This window comes from Suricata suricatta, chromosome 12, assembly GCF_006229205.1.
Source record: "Suricata suricatta isolate VVHF042 chromosome 12, meerkat_22Aug2017_6uvM2_HiC, whole genome shotgun sequence".
NCBI classification, from domain to species: Eukaryota; Metazoa; Chordata; class Mammalia; order Carnivora; family Herpestidae; genus Suricata; species Suricata suricatta.
Genome location: NC_043711.1, coordinates 55,125,157 through 55,139,896, shown reverse-complemented (window position 1 = coordinate 55,139,896; position 14,740 = coordinate 55,125,157). Strand labels below are relative to the sequence as shown.

The 14,740-nt window shown below is 41.8% G+C and overlaps 1 protein-coding gene across 2 annotated transcripts in view; it reads left to right on the top strand.

Annotated features, from left to right (window-relative positions):
- The first annotated feature begins 40 nt into the window (after positions 1-40).
- TXNRD3 (thioredoxin reductase 3) overlaps positions 41-14,740 on the top strand; it is a 56,101-nt gene continuing 41,401 nt past the window's right edge. The window contains exon 1 of one of the 2 annotated variants that reach the window (XM_029918252.1): positions 41-463. In XM_029918252.1, coding sequence (XP_029774112.1) covers positions 305-463 — 159 coding nt within the window. In that variant the 5' untranslated portion in view covers positions 41-304. The remainder of the gene's footprint in view (positions 464-14,740) is intronic. The other variant, XM_029918250.1, reaches the window with a different exon arrangement.

Here is a 14,740-nt window from a genome sequence, read left to right as displayed (position 1 = left end):
GGCGGGGCGGTGCCGGGGGCGGGGCGGTGCCGGGGGCGGGGCGGCGCCGGGCGCGATTGGCGGTCCGGATAACTTGGGGTCAGCCCCTGGCGTGGGTGGTGTTTACGGTTCCCCCTTTTCAGGCCCAGTACCGGCGCCGCCGCCCGCCTCTCGGTCCCTGAGTAGGTCCGGCCAGGCCGGGAGCGACACCGAGGCACTGGCGCAACCACCGCCACCACCGCCGCCGCGGGCGCATACATCCCCAGGGTCGGTGAAGGTGGGCGCCTCCCCCAACCGCCGCCAGGGCAGCGTCCGCAGAGTGGATATGTCTTCGCCTCCAGGGCGCCGGGCCCGCCTGTCGTCCTCCGGGACCGGCCGCTCGTCCTCCGAGGCCAGCGAGGAGCTGCGGCGCCGCCTCTTGGGCCTAATCGAGGGCAACCGAGTAATGATCTTCAGCAAGAGTTACTGTCCGCACAGCACGAGGGTAGGCGGGGCTGGGGCGGGGCCAACGGGTAGGCAGGTCGCGGCAGGCTGGCGGCTGGGTTGGGGATCGAGCTTGGGGGAGGCGGGGTCTCCTGGAGTCCCGGCGCCTCAAAACTTGCGCGACCCCGCGGACAGAACACCAGCCGGTTTCAGCCCTCGGACTGGAGCTGGGAGGCCATGTGAGGTCTCGGCGGTGATAGTGACACCGGACCAGGATCGGGTCCCATGGGTTGGCCCCTTTGGCACCGCTGGAGAGGCGGCCACGCGCCGACCTCCTAGGCTCCGCATACCTGTTCTGGAGCCTCTACCTATGGCCCTTCTCCTGGCGATTAACCTGACGTTGGCTTCTTTATCCAGAACTTATTTGGAGCGATAAAGGCATTTCCAAAAAGTTTTTGCTTGGTGAAAGGGTGGTGTGAGGAGAGGCCAGGACTTGGGAGAAGACTAAAGCTGGATTCAGATCCAACTTCCTGCGTGACCTTGACCAGGTTACAGAATCCCACCGAGCCCTTGTTTTCCCATCTTATGAAATGAACATGAGGAAGGGCAAGAGGAAGGTACCAGGAGATGGGTAATTTCAGCTGTCTTGCATACTACCTCAACTTTTGTGGGGCTAGCTGGGAATACAGCATTATTTTTATGGGCCATTTGTTTTTAGTGAAAAAATAACCCAAGTAAGATAAACCCATCTGTACAACAGGGACTTTCAGTATTTTGAACTGTACATATCAAAAAGTTGAAATAACGGTACATGGAATTTGAAAGAAACCTACACTGTTTTTCAGATTTATTTTCAAGTTAACATTGCCTTATATTTTTTCATAAAACATGTATGTCATGCATATACATCTTACAGGGTAATGGAACACTTGTATTTTGGAAACCTTGGATGCCTCTTCCTGGTTACTGCTAACCTTAAAAGATAAGGGGCACCTGGGTGGCTCAGTGAGTTAAGTGACTGACTTCGGCTCGGGTCATGATCTCACAGTTCGTGGGTTTGAGCCCCATGTCGGGCTCTGTACTGACTGCTCAGAGCCTGGAGCCTGCTTCAGATTCTGTGTGTCCCTCTGTCTCTGACCCTCCCTTGCGCGTGCGGTCTCTCAAGAATAAATAAACATTTAAAAAATAAACTACCAGTTATCTCACCAGCAAAAATGGGTTTATTCAAGAATAGCAGAATTACAGTCCAGGACAAGCAAACTCCCATGAAACCACAGGCAAAACCATAGGCCAGTCTGCTGAACAGAGGAGAGGCTGCTTTTATATAGAGGAAATGGGAGATTGGGAGGGCCATTATAAACAAAACGTCCACTGGAGTAAACTGGGAGTTCCCAGCATAATGGCTTTTCACTGGCTGTATTGTGACGGCCTGTCATTGGCTAGGCTGTTCCTTTCTTCTTTCTGTGGGGGCTGTGAGCCAGGTCCTTCTCCTGGGTTTGCAATTGATGAGGAGTGGTAGGGTGTGGGAGCGATGCCTCCTGAACCTCCCAACCACATGTCAGGTTTCCCTTTATTAATCTTCGCCTTACATGTGCCTTCCCCCCCCCCCCCCACATCTCTATCCCCCATGCTGGGGTTTACCACTGTCCAAAATGCCTTGCTTTTCTTTACAGCTTTACCAAATACATATATATCCTTAAATGATATTTGGTTCCGTTTGGCTTGTTTTGGTACTTTATCAAAGTAGAATCATACATATGTATGACTTTGCAGTTTTTCTCTCAGTAATTATGTTCTGGAGATTCATGCGTGTTAGCATCTGCAGCTGTGGTTTGCTAGTTTTCATATCTGTAATCCTCAGGATGAATCACACCACAGTTTATTCATTGTGCTGTGTCTAGTATTTTGCTCTGGAAGACTGTACAGCCCTGCCTCTTCTTGTTTGCGACACTTCTCTTAGAGTAGACATCTTGAAGCTGACCTTACCAAGTGACACCTAGAGGCTTTTCCAAGTGATTACACCAGCTCACCCTCCCATTGGCAGTTATGCCTGTTCCCTTTGTCCTGTGTTCCTGTGTCCAATGTCTTGAGACATTTAATGATCACCATTCTGCCAGTTATGAAATGGTAGTTTCCTGTGGCTTTAATTTTGCATTTCCCCAATAAGGTGAACATCTTCTCGTGTGTTTACAGGTCATTCAGGTTTCCTTGTCTCTGAAATTCACATCTCTTGCTTATTTCTCTTTCAGGTGTTTATTTTTGTATTGATTCATAGGTGTTCTTTGTATAGTTTGGGTGCTGATCCTTTGGATATATGTGTTGGGAATCTCCCAGATTTGACTTTTCTTTTCACTCTGATTGTGAGATCTTTTAGCTAACTGAAATTCGCCAAGTTTAATGTAGTTGAGTCTGTTGCTTTGTTTTCCTTTGTGGTTTTTGTATCATCTTTAAGAAACCTGTTTCTACCTCTGAGGTCATAAAGATACTCTCCTGTTTTAGTGCCTGAAAATTTTGGAGCATGTGTCTCACATCTTCTTTATTCCACCTGTACTCGACGCTGATGATGTGTGTGGGGCTCCAGCTTGGCGTTTGCTTTACGACTTACCAGATATCCCTGTTTCCTTTATCAGCAAGTCTGTCCTTTCTGTGCTACTTTGAATGCTCACTCATCGTCCATCAGCCTCTTCTACGTGCATTGGTCTGTTTCCAGGAGTTGCTTTCTATCTCTACTTTTTAAAAGTTGTCTTTTGGAACTTATAAAAGGGCCAAGTGATCAGAATGATACCTGTCCACTGTCATATCGCTGGGGCCTCGAATAGTTTCGGGTATGTAATGTGCACTGAATAAATAAATGGTCTTAGATCATTCTCATCAAAACTTTGCTGATGCAGAAAATCTTAGGACAGATGAACCCCCATCCTGTTTTAGTCCTATTATGTAATTGGACTAGATTAGATGATTAGAATTTTTTTAAACTTGAGCCAGTTGGGGTGCCTGGGTGGCTCAGGTCATGATCTCTCGGTTTGTGAGTTTCAGCCCCACTTCAGGCTCTGTGCTGACAGCTAGCTCAGAGCCTGGAGCCTGCTTCAGATTCTGTGTCTCCGTCTCTCTCTCCCCTTCCCTGCTTGCACTCTGTAGCTCTCTCTCAAAAGTAAACATTAAAAAAATTAAAAAGAAAAAAAAAGAACCCTACTTCTGCTTGAATGATCCATCTTTTAGTATTTTCTCTCAGCTATTTCTTGCCTGGCCAGGCAGCCCACTTTCTTTGTCCTCACATTATTTATCCGTATACGTGACTCTTCACGAATTTGATTGTGCAAAAGTTTGACTCTGAACCTTTGAAATGTATCACTCTAGATTGGACACCTTATTCTGCATCTGTCCTACCAGTGCAGAGTCAAGCAGAGAGGTTAGTTCCTTGATTGGGCCACTAATATTATTCAACAAGCTTTTGGAGGGCTCAGAGTTGTGGAGACACAAAAATGAATAAGTAAGAACTCGTAGTCCAATGAGCAGTAATCAGCCAGGTCTCCTGACCTCCAAGAAGCACCTGGAAAAAGCAAGGGCTGTGGGAATGAGCGGGAGAGACCATTGCTGTCTGTGGAGGACCGGGAAGTTTTCAGGAAATTGTATTTAAGCTGTTTCTCGAGAGATACATTGAGTATGTGAGTATGTGTAGGTAAGAAAGATCATCTACCCAAGGAATTAAGGAAAATGGGAGATGCTGAAATGAAAATAGTGTGTGGCTGAATAGAGAGGATATGATAGAAATCAGAGTAAATTGGAGAATGGCTGGAAATCTACATTTAAAGTCATATTGAGGAGAACTTAAAATGCTCACAGGTAAGTGTGGACTTAACGATGTAGGCAGAGCCATCTCAGACTTTTGAGAAGAGTAGTGAAGAGGTCTGGGATTTGAACTCTGCAGAGGTATGAAGAGTAGACCAAGTATGGAAACAGCTAGATGGGGGGAGAGGTTACTATTCAAGTCAGGTACAAGATAATGGCCCAAACAATAGTGGAAAAGACATCCTGATTTTTAAGTTTATTTATTTTTTAAGAGAGTGCACATGCATGCACACACACAAGTGGTGGAGGGGCAGAGTGTGGTGGGGGTGGGGAGAGAGAGAGAGAGAGAGAGAGAGAGAGAGAGAGAGAGAGAGAGAGAGAGAGAGAGAGAGAGAATCCCAAGCAGGCTCTGCACTATCAGCTCGGAGCCCAACACGGGTCTCAAATTCATGAACTGTGAGATTACAACCTGAGCTGAAACTGAGAGCTGATGCTTAACCAACTGAGCCACCCAGGTGCCCCACAAGTGTCCTGAATTTTTAGACCTCTTCCCCAAATTAACTTTAAGCCGTGTTTCTCCAGTTCTGAATCTTCTGCTTTAAAAGTGGCATCATGCACTATTTGTCCTTTTGTGACTTGCTTATTTCACTGAGCACAGTATCCTCAAAGTTCCTCCCTGTTGTAGCCTGCATCAGAATTTCTCTCCTGAATAATCCATCATATGTGTGTATTTACCACGTGTTTGTCAGTTTATCCATTGGGGGATACTTGGGTCACTTTCACCTTCAGGCCATTGTGAATGCCACTGTTGTTAACATGGGTGTATGTGTTTGAGTCCTTCCTTTGAGTTCTTCTGGGAGTTGGGAGTTCCCAGAGATCAGAATGCTGACTCATATATCTGGTAGTTCTATTCTTAATTTTTTGAGGAGGCGTCATACTGTTTTCTGTAGTGGTCACACCATTTCACGTTTCCCCCAATGGTGCACAGTTTCTGGTTTCTCCAAATCCTTGCCAACACTTGTTATTTTCTGGGTGGGTTTTTTTTTTTTTGTTATTTTTTTGTTTTTTTGATGATAGTTATCTTAATGGGCACAGAGTGACATCTCATTATGGTTTTGACTTGCATGTCCCTGATGGCTCATGATGTTGACTGTCTTTTCATGTCCTTATTGGCCATTTGATAATGGCTTGTATCTTCTCTGGAGAAATGTCAATTCAAGTGCTTTGTTAATTTTTTTAATTGGGTTATTTTCTGTTGTTGACTTTTAGGAGTTCTCTATATATTCTAGGTATGAATCCCTTATAAGGTGTTTGATTTGCAGGTGGAACACAACAGTTTACTCCATAGATAATGTCGTTTAATGCACAAGCATTTTTAATTTTTAAAAACAACTTTTTAATGTTTATTTATTTTTGAGAAAGAGAGACAGAGCACAATTGGGGGAGGGGCAGAAGGAGACACAGAATCTGAAGCAGGCTTTAGGCCCTGAGCCATCAGCACAGAGCCTGACGCAGGGCTTGAACTCACGGACCATGAGATCATGACTTGAGCTGAAGTTGGACACTTAACCGACAGAGCCACCCAGGTGCCCCTAAAAGTTTTTAATTTTCATGAGATTCAATTTGTCTTTTTTCTTGGTTCTCTGTGCCTTTAGTGTCATATCCAAAGAATCATCGCCAAATCCAATGTCGTAAGGTTTTGGCCCTATGTTTTCTTCTAAGAAGTTTTATAGTTTTAGCTCTTATGTTCATGTCTTTGATCCATTTTGAGTTAGTCTTCATATGTGGTGTTAGGTAAGGGTCCAACTTCATTCTTTTGCATGTGGGTATCCATCCAGTTTTCTCAGCACTGTTTGTTGAAAAGACTGTCCTTACTTCATTAAATGGTCTTGGCACCCTTGTCAGAAAGTCATTTAACCTTATACATGAGACTTTATTTCTGAAATTTCTGTTTTCTCCTATTGATCCTTATGTCTTTCTTTATATGCCGGTACCATACTGTTTTGGTTACTGTAGCATCATAGCAGTTTTTGAAATCAGGAACGGTGGAGCCTCCAACTTTGTTCTTTTTCAAGGTATTTTTGATTCTTCTTCAGGTTTCCCTTGAGCTTCTGTATGAATGTTAGGATGGATTTGTCTAATTTTGCAAAATTTGTTTTTGGGGTTTTGATAGAGATTACACTGAATCTGTAGATTGCTCTGCGTAGTATTAACAATATGAAGTCTTCTTTTCCATAAACATGGGGTTTCTTTCCATTTATTGGTGTCTAATTCTTTCAGCAACAGGTGTTGTCAGCCTACAAGTCTTTGATGCTTTCCTGAGTTTATTCCTAAGTCTGCTTCTTTATTCTATTGTAAGTAGAGTTTTTTTTTTTCTAAATTTCTCTTTTAGATTGTTCATTGTTAGTAGTTAGAAAAGCAACTGATGTTTTGGTGTTGATTTTGTATCCTACAACTTTGCTGAATTTGTTTATTAACAGTGCTTTGGTACAGTCATTAGGGTTTTATACATACAAGATGTAATCACTGAACAGAGACAGTTTTACTTCTTTTCCAATTTTGATGCCTTTTATTTGTTTTTCTTGCCTTATTTCTCTGGCTAGGATTTCCAGTACCATGTTGAATAGAAATGGTAAAAGCAGGCGTTCTTGTTTTGCCCCTGGTCTCAGAGGAAATGCTTCCGTCTTTCACTGTCAAGTACGATATGATCTGTGGACTTTTTGTATATGGTCTTCAGTATGTTGAGTAGTTGTTTTTTTAATTCTTAGTTTTCTGAGTGTTTTTATCATGAAAAAATGTTGAATTTCCTTAAATGCTATATCTGTATTCAGCAAGATGATCATGTGGCTTTTTTCTTCATTCTGTTAATGTGGTGTATGACAGTGATCTGTGTTTGTGTGTTGAACCATACTCACATTCTAGGAATAAATCCCACTTGCATGTGGCATATAATACTTTTAATTACTGTTGAATTTTTGTTGTTCATATTTTGTTGAGGCTTTTGACATCGCTATTCATCTGGGCCTGTGGTTTTCTCGTAGTGTCTTAGTCTGGTTTTGGTATCAGGGTAATGGTACATTAGCCTTAGAGTGAGTTTAGAAGTGTACTTTCTTCAATATTTTGGAAGAATTTGAGGAGGACTGGTGTTTCTTCTTCCTTTTGTGTTTGGTAGAATTCACCAGTAAAACCATCTAGTTCTGGGCTTTTCTTTCTTGGGAGGCTTTTGTTTACAGATTCAGTCTTCCTTACTCCCTGCAAGTTATTCCTTACAAGTCTATTTACATTCACTATTTATTCATGATTCAATCTTAGAAAGTTGTGTGTTTCTAGGAATTTATAGATTTCATGTGGGTTATCTAACTTGTAGCTTGTTGTTCATGGTGCTCTCTTGTAAGTAATCCTTTTTCTTTCTGTAAAAACAGTAGTAATGCTCTTTGAATTCTGATGTTCGTTACTTGAGTCCTCTCTGTTTTTTCATACTCATTATATAGCTAAAGTTATGTCGGTTTTGTAGATCTTCTCAAAGAACAACTCTTGGTTTTGTTGATTTTTCTTTTTTGTTTTTCTGTTCTCTATTTTGTTTATGTCTTCTCTGATCTTTATGTCATTTCCTCCCCTTTGCTAGCTTTGAATTTAGTTTGTTCTCTGTCTCGTTCCTTAAATTTTAAAAGTTAGGTTATTGATTTAAGATATTTCCTCTTGGGGCACCTGGGTGGCTCAGTTGGCTGAGCATCTGACTCTTAATTTAGTCTTAGGTCATGATCCCAGGGTCATGAGATCAAGTCCCACGTTGGGTTCTGCACTGAGTGTAGAGTCTGCTTAAGATTCTCTTTTTCTCTCCCTCTGCCCCTCCTCCACACTTGTGCACGCACTCTCTCTCTTTCTCACTAAAAACAGTAAAAATAAAATACAGTAAAGTCTTTTCTCTTTTTTAATATAAACATTGACAGCTGTAGATTTTCCTTTAGTCACTACTTTCACTGGATCCCACACAGTTTGGTATGTTTTGTTTGGTATGTTTTATGTACTTTTGTCAAGATATTCTCCAATTTACCTTGTGATTTCTTCATTAACCCATTGTTTAAGAATGTGTTGTTTAATTTCCACATATTTGTGGATTTTCTGAGTTTCTTTCTGCTATTGATTTTTTGTTTCATCCTACTATGATCAAAACAGATATTTTGTATGATTTCATTTTTTTTTTTTAATGAAAACTTGTGGCCTAGCATGTGGTCTGCCTTGGAGAGCATTCCATGTGTACTAGAGACGTGTAGTCTGCCTGTCTTGGGTACAGTACTTCATAATATGTCTATAAAGTCCATTTGGTCCGCAGTGTTCTTCAGTCCTCTGGCTCCTTATTGGTCTTTTGTCTGGTTCTATCTGGTTTTGAAAGTAGAGCACTGAAGTCTCTTACCATAATTGTAATTCTGTCCATTTCTATCTTCAATTTGTTTAGTGTTTGCATCATATATTTGAAGCTCTGATATTTGATGGCTATGTTTTTATATTGTTTTATTGTCCTGGCATATTAACTCATCATTATATGATGTTCTTTTAAAATTTTCTTTAATGTTTATTTTTGAGAGAGAGAAAGAAAGAGAGAAAGCAGGGGAGGGGCAGAGAGAGGGGGAGACACAGAATCTGAAGCAGGCTCCAGGCTCTGAGCTGTCAGCACAGAACCTGATGCAGGGCTTGAACTCCCAAACTGTGAGATCATGACCTGAGCCAAAGTCAGATGCTTAACTGACTGAGCCACTCAAGCACCCCATATACAAGGCTGTTTGGAAGTATGTTGGGGGTGCCTGGGTGGCTCATTTGGTTAAGCATCCAACTCTTGATTTCAGCTCAGGTCATGAACTCACTGTGTGAGTTCAAGCCCCATGTCAGGCTCTGCACTGACAGTGTGGAGCCTATTTAAGATTTTCTCTCATCCCACCCCCAGCCCTTTCCCTCTTGCATGTGCCTGGGTGTACCCTCTTTCTTTCTCTCTCTCTCAAAATAAATAAACTTAAAAAAATCTATAAGGTGTGTTAAATTCCTTAAGAATCTCTTCCCTGCTACTTCCTGGGACCTTAGCTCCTATCTAGTATTCTTCTGCCTGTAATTTCTTGCCCCCAGTTGTCTGAAGATTTGTACTCTGTTTTTAGGTTTCATAAGCCACACCCACTGCTTCTCAGGGCTTCCCTAGCGTAAGATACCAGCCACTTAAAAAAAAGTTTTTTTAATGTTTATTTATTTTTGAGAGAAAGAGACACATAGAGTGCTAGTGGGGGAGGGGCAGAGAGAGGAGACACAGAATCTGAAGCAGGTTCCAGGCTCCGAGCTGTCGGCCCAGAGCCCCATATGGGGCTCAAACCCATGAACCATGAGATCATAACCTGAGCCAAAGTCAGACACTCAACCGACTGAGCCACCCGGGCACCCCATGATCCTACCTACTTTTGAGCATCTGAACTCGGAGTTAGGCATCACAGAGATGGATCCTTGAGGCAGCCCTTGGGTTAGAACATGCAGAATTGGTCTCCCTGCTTTCCCCTTTTTGTGGAAGGAAACTGGGGCCCTGGCTGCTGCTCGCTTTAATTGTGCCTTGAAGCATCAAGGAGTGGGTGACATAGGGGCCATCAAAAATGCTGCAGAATCTTCTACCATTTAAAATTGGACGTTTTCTTCATTGGGCATACACTTCGTTACTGTAGATCTTTGACTAGTTTCCAGAGCTCCTGGTAATCTTACTTTAAGATTGTTGAACTTCTTGAATATGTAGATTACTGGTTTTCAAAATTTGAGACTTTTTAGGCATTTCTTAAAAAAAATTCCTTCTTTCTGTTTTTCTCATATTCACACTGTGTATGTTGGTGTGCTCAGTTTCTCTGACATGTTTCTCTGACACTATCCATTTTTCTTCATTCTTTTTTCTCTGTCGTTTCAGGTTACACAATCTCTATTGATGTATACCCAAGAATGCTAATTATATTCTTCTGCCAGTTTAAATTTATGTTGAGGCACTCCAGTGAACTTTTTTTAACGTTTATTTATTTTGAGAGAGAGAGAGTGAGAGCGTGCGCAGAGGAGGGGTGGGGCGGGGGGAGGGGGACAGAAGATCTGAAGCAGGCTCTGTGATGACAGCAGAGAGTCTGATACAGGGCTTAAACTCACAAGCAGTGAGATCGTGACCTGAGCCGAAGTCAGATGCTTTAAGTGACTGAGCCACCCAGGCACCGCTTTAGTGAACTTCTCATTTTAGTTATTATGCTTTCCAGTTGTATAATTTCCACTTGTTTTGGGTTTTTTTAATTTAAAAAATTTTTTAATTTATATCCAAGTTAGCGCATAGTGCAATAATGATTTCAGGAGTAGAATCCAGTGATTCATTACCTGCATATAACACCCAGTGCTCATCCCAAGTGTCTTCCCTAATGCCCCTTACCCATTTAGCCCATCCCCCACCCACTGCCCCTCCAGCAACCCTCAGTTCTCTGTATTTAAGTGTCTCTTATGTTTTGTCCCTCTCCGTGTTTTTATATTATTTTTGCTTCCCTTCCCTTATGTTCATCTGTTTTATATCTTAAATCCACATATGAGTGAAGTCTATGATATTTGTCTTTCTCTGACTAATTATGCTTAGCATCAGACCCTCTGGCTCCATCCATGCTGTTGCAAATGGCAAGATTTCATTCCTTTTGATTGCCAAGTAATATTCCATTGTGCATGATGTGTGTGTGTATATACACCACGTCTTCTTTATCCATTTGTCTGTCGATGGACCCTTGGGAACTTTCCATACTGTGGCCATTGTCAATAATGCTACTATACACATTGGGATGTGTGTGCCTCTTTGAAACAGCACACCTGTATTTCTTGGGTAAATACCTAGTAGGGCAATTGCTGGGTCCTAAGGTACTTCTATTTTTATCTTTTTGAGGAACCTCCATACTATTTTCCAGAGTGGCTGCACCAGTTTGTATTCCCACCAGCTGTGCAAAAGAGAGCCTCTTTCTCTGCATCCTCGCCAACATCTGTTGTTGCCTGAGTTGTTAATATTACCCATTCTGACGGGTGTGAGGGGGTATCTCATTGAGCTTTTGATTGGCGTTTCCCTGATGATGAGTGATGTTGAGCATTTTTTCATGTGACTGTTAGCTGTCTGATGTCTTCTTTGGAGAAGTGTCTATTCATGTCTTTTGCCCATTTCTGCGCTGGATTATTTGTTTTTTGGGCATCGAGTTTGTTAAGTTCTTTATAGATCTTGGATACTAACCCTTTATCTGTTATGTTATTCACAAACATCTTCAATTCTGTTGCTTGTCTTTTAGTTTTGTTGATTGTCTCCTTCTCTGTGCAAAAGGTTTTTATCTTGATGAAGTCCCAGTAGTTCATTTTTTCTTCTTTTTCCCTTGCCTCCGGAGATGTGTTGAATAAATTGCTGCTGCCAAGGTCAAAGAGGTTTTTGCCTACTTTCTCCTCCAGGATTTTGATGGCTTCCTGTCTTTTTTTTTTTTTTTTTTTTGAGAGACAGAGAGAGAGAGACAGCATGAGCAGGGGAGGGTCAGAGAGAGAGGGAGATACAGAATCCGAAGCAGGCTCCAGGCTCTGAGCTAGCTGTTAGCACAGAGCCCGACGCAGGGCTCAAACCCATGAACTGTGAGATCATGACCTGAGCTGAAGCTGGACGCTTAACCGACTGAGCCACCCAGGTGCCCCAGATGGCTTCTTGTCTTACATTTAGGTCTTTCATCCATTTTTAGATTAGTTTTGCATATGGTGAACCTGGTTCAGGTTCATTCTTCTGCATGTCGCTGTCCAGTTTTCCCAGCACCACTTGCTGAAAAGACTGTCTTTTTTCTACTGGATATTCTTTCCTGCTTTGTCAAAGATTAGTTGGCCATACGTTTGTGGGTCCATTTCTGGGTTTTCTGTTCTGTTCCATTGATCTGAGTGTCTGTTTTTGTGCCGGTACCATACTCTCTTGATTACAGCTTTGTAATACAGCTTATAGTCCAGGATTGTGATGCCTCCAGCTTTGATTTTCTTTTTCAGGATTGCTTTGGATATTCAGAGTCTTTCTGGTTCCATACAAATTTTAGTATTATTTGTTCTAGCTCTGTGAAGAATGCTGATGTTATTTAGATAGGGATTGCATTGACTATGTAGATTGCTTTGGGTAGTATCCACATTTTAATGATGTTTGTTCTTCTAATCCAGGATCAGGGAATATTTTTCCTTTTTTTGTGTGTCTTCTTTAGTTTCTTTCATAAGCTTTCTAGCTTTCAGTGTATAGATTTTTCACCCCTTCAGTTAGATTTATTCCTAGGTATTTTATGGTTTTGGTGCAATTGTAAATGAGTTTGATCCCTTGATTTCTATTTCTGTTGCTTCATTATGGCATATAGAAATGCAACCAATTTCTGTGCCTTGATTTTATATCTTATGACTTTGCTGTTTTCATAGATCAGTTCTAGAAGTTTTTTGGTGCAATCATTTGGGTTTTCCATAGAGAGTATCATGTCCCTTGTGAAGAGTGAAAGTTTGACCTCCTGCTGGCCGATTTGGATGCCTTTTATTCCTTTGTGTTGTCTGATGACCAAGGCTGGGACTTCCAATACTGTGTTGAATAACGATGGTGGGAGTGGACATGCCAGATGTGTTCTTGACCACAGGGGGAGAAACCTCAGTTTTTCCCCATTGAGGATGATATTGGTGGTGGGTCTTTCGTATATGGCTTTTATGGTCTTGAGGTATGATCCTTTTATCCCTAGTTTCTTGAGGACTTTTATCAAGAAAGGATGTTGTATTTTGTCAAATGTTTTCTCTGCATCTATTGAGAGGATTGGGGTTCTCGTCCTTTCTTTTATGGATGTGATGTATCACACTGATTGTTTTGTGGATATTGAACCAGACCTGTGTGCTGGGTATAAATCCCACTTGGTCATGGTAAATAATTCTTTTAATGTATTATTGGATCCAGTTGGCTAATATCTTGTTGAGGATTTTTGCATCCATGTTCATCAGGGAAATTGGTCTGTACTCATTTTTAATGGATTGTCTGGTTTGGGAATCAAAGTAATGCTGGCTTCATAGAATGTGTTTGAAAGTTTTCCTGTCATTTCTATTTTTTGGAAAAGCTTCAAAAGAATAGGTATTAACTCTTCTTTAAAAATGTTCAGTGGAATTCCCCTAGAAAGCCATCCGGCTCTGGACTCTTGTTTTTTTGTGAGATTTTTGATTACTTATTCAATTTCTTTACTGGTTATGCATCCGTTTGTTTTTTAGAAATAATTTCCTTCTATATTGATATTTTCTATTAGATGAGACATGATCATCATGCCTTTCTTCATCTCCTTCAGAATAACTCTATTTAATTCTTTGAGCATAGTTGTAATAGCTACCTTGTCTATTCAGTATGACATCAACAGGCCTTCTCAGAGGCTGTTTCTCTAGCCTGCTTTTTTTTCCATATATAGATGCACTTTCATGTTTTGTTGAATGCCTAGTAAGTTTTTTGGTAGGAACCTGGACATTGTAGATAGGAGACTGTAGCAACTCCAGATACTGAGTCTACTCTCTCTCTGCCTTTTTTTGTGTGTGTGCTCTTTTTTTCTCTATAGTAAGTTGGCAGGATTGTCTTAGGGAAGTTTATTTGTACTGAAAGATGAAGCAGTGAATGTCACTTGTCCTCTTAGCTATATGCACAGTCACCCTGAAATGACAGAGCAGGGCTCTAGTTGACTGTCTGTTATGTTTTTGTTTTTGTTTTTCTTTTATTTAATGACATTTTAATTTTAACTCTAGTTAACGTACCGTGTTGGTTAGTTTCAGGTACTCAGTATAGTGATTCAGCAATTCCATATGTTACCCAGTGCTCATCACAAGTGCTCTCCCTAATCCCTATCACCTGGTTTGTGGTATGTTTTCTGTCTCTCTTGATATCCTACCAGATATTAGGCTTCCCTAATCGCAGCCTAGTTGCTTTATTGTATTTGACCATATCCATGGGGGTAAGTTGTTCCATGCTCTTGTCTGGTGAAGTCAGGCCCCTTTGCAGGGGTAGTTTTTGAAGCATATTGGTGGCTTATGCTGACCCTAGACGGGCTATTAGCGATCTCTTTCCTGGGTTCTCTGGTAAACTGCTGGTTTGTAGCTCAATCTGTTACTCTAAAGAAGCTACCAGCCTTCTCTTTGTTGCTTGCCTGTGCTCTCCCCACCCCAGAATCTCCACTGTTTTCAAGAATGCCTTTAGACTTTGACCTTACCCATGTTCTGGTTGATTTCAAACAAAGTCATTTCTTTTGGATAGAGCTTTGGCGCTCTCTGATCCTAGTTTACCTCTTCCCCGGGCAAAATCTCAGAGACCTTGCTCCAGAGCCTTGGGGTGGGACAGTGACCTGATTCTCTTGGCTTGATGACCCTGCCTTTTTTTTTTTTAATTTTTTAAATGTTTTTATTTATTTTTGAGAGAGAGAGAGAGAGAGAGTGTGTGTGTGTGTAAGCAGGGGAGGGTCAGAGAGAGAAGGAGTCATAGGATCTGAAGACAGGCTCCAGGCTCTGAGCT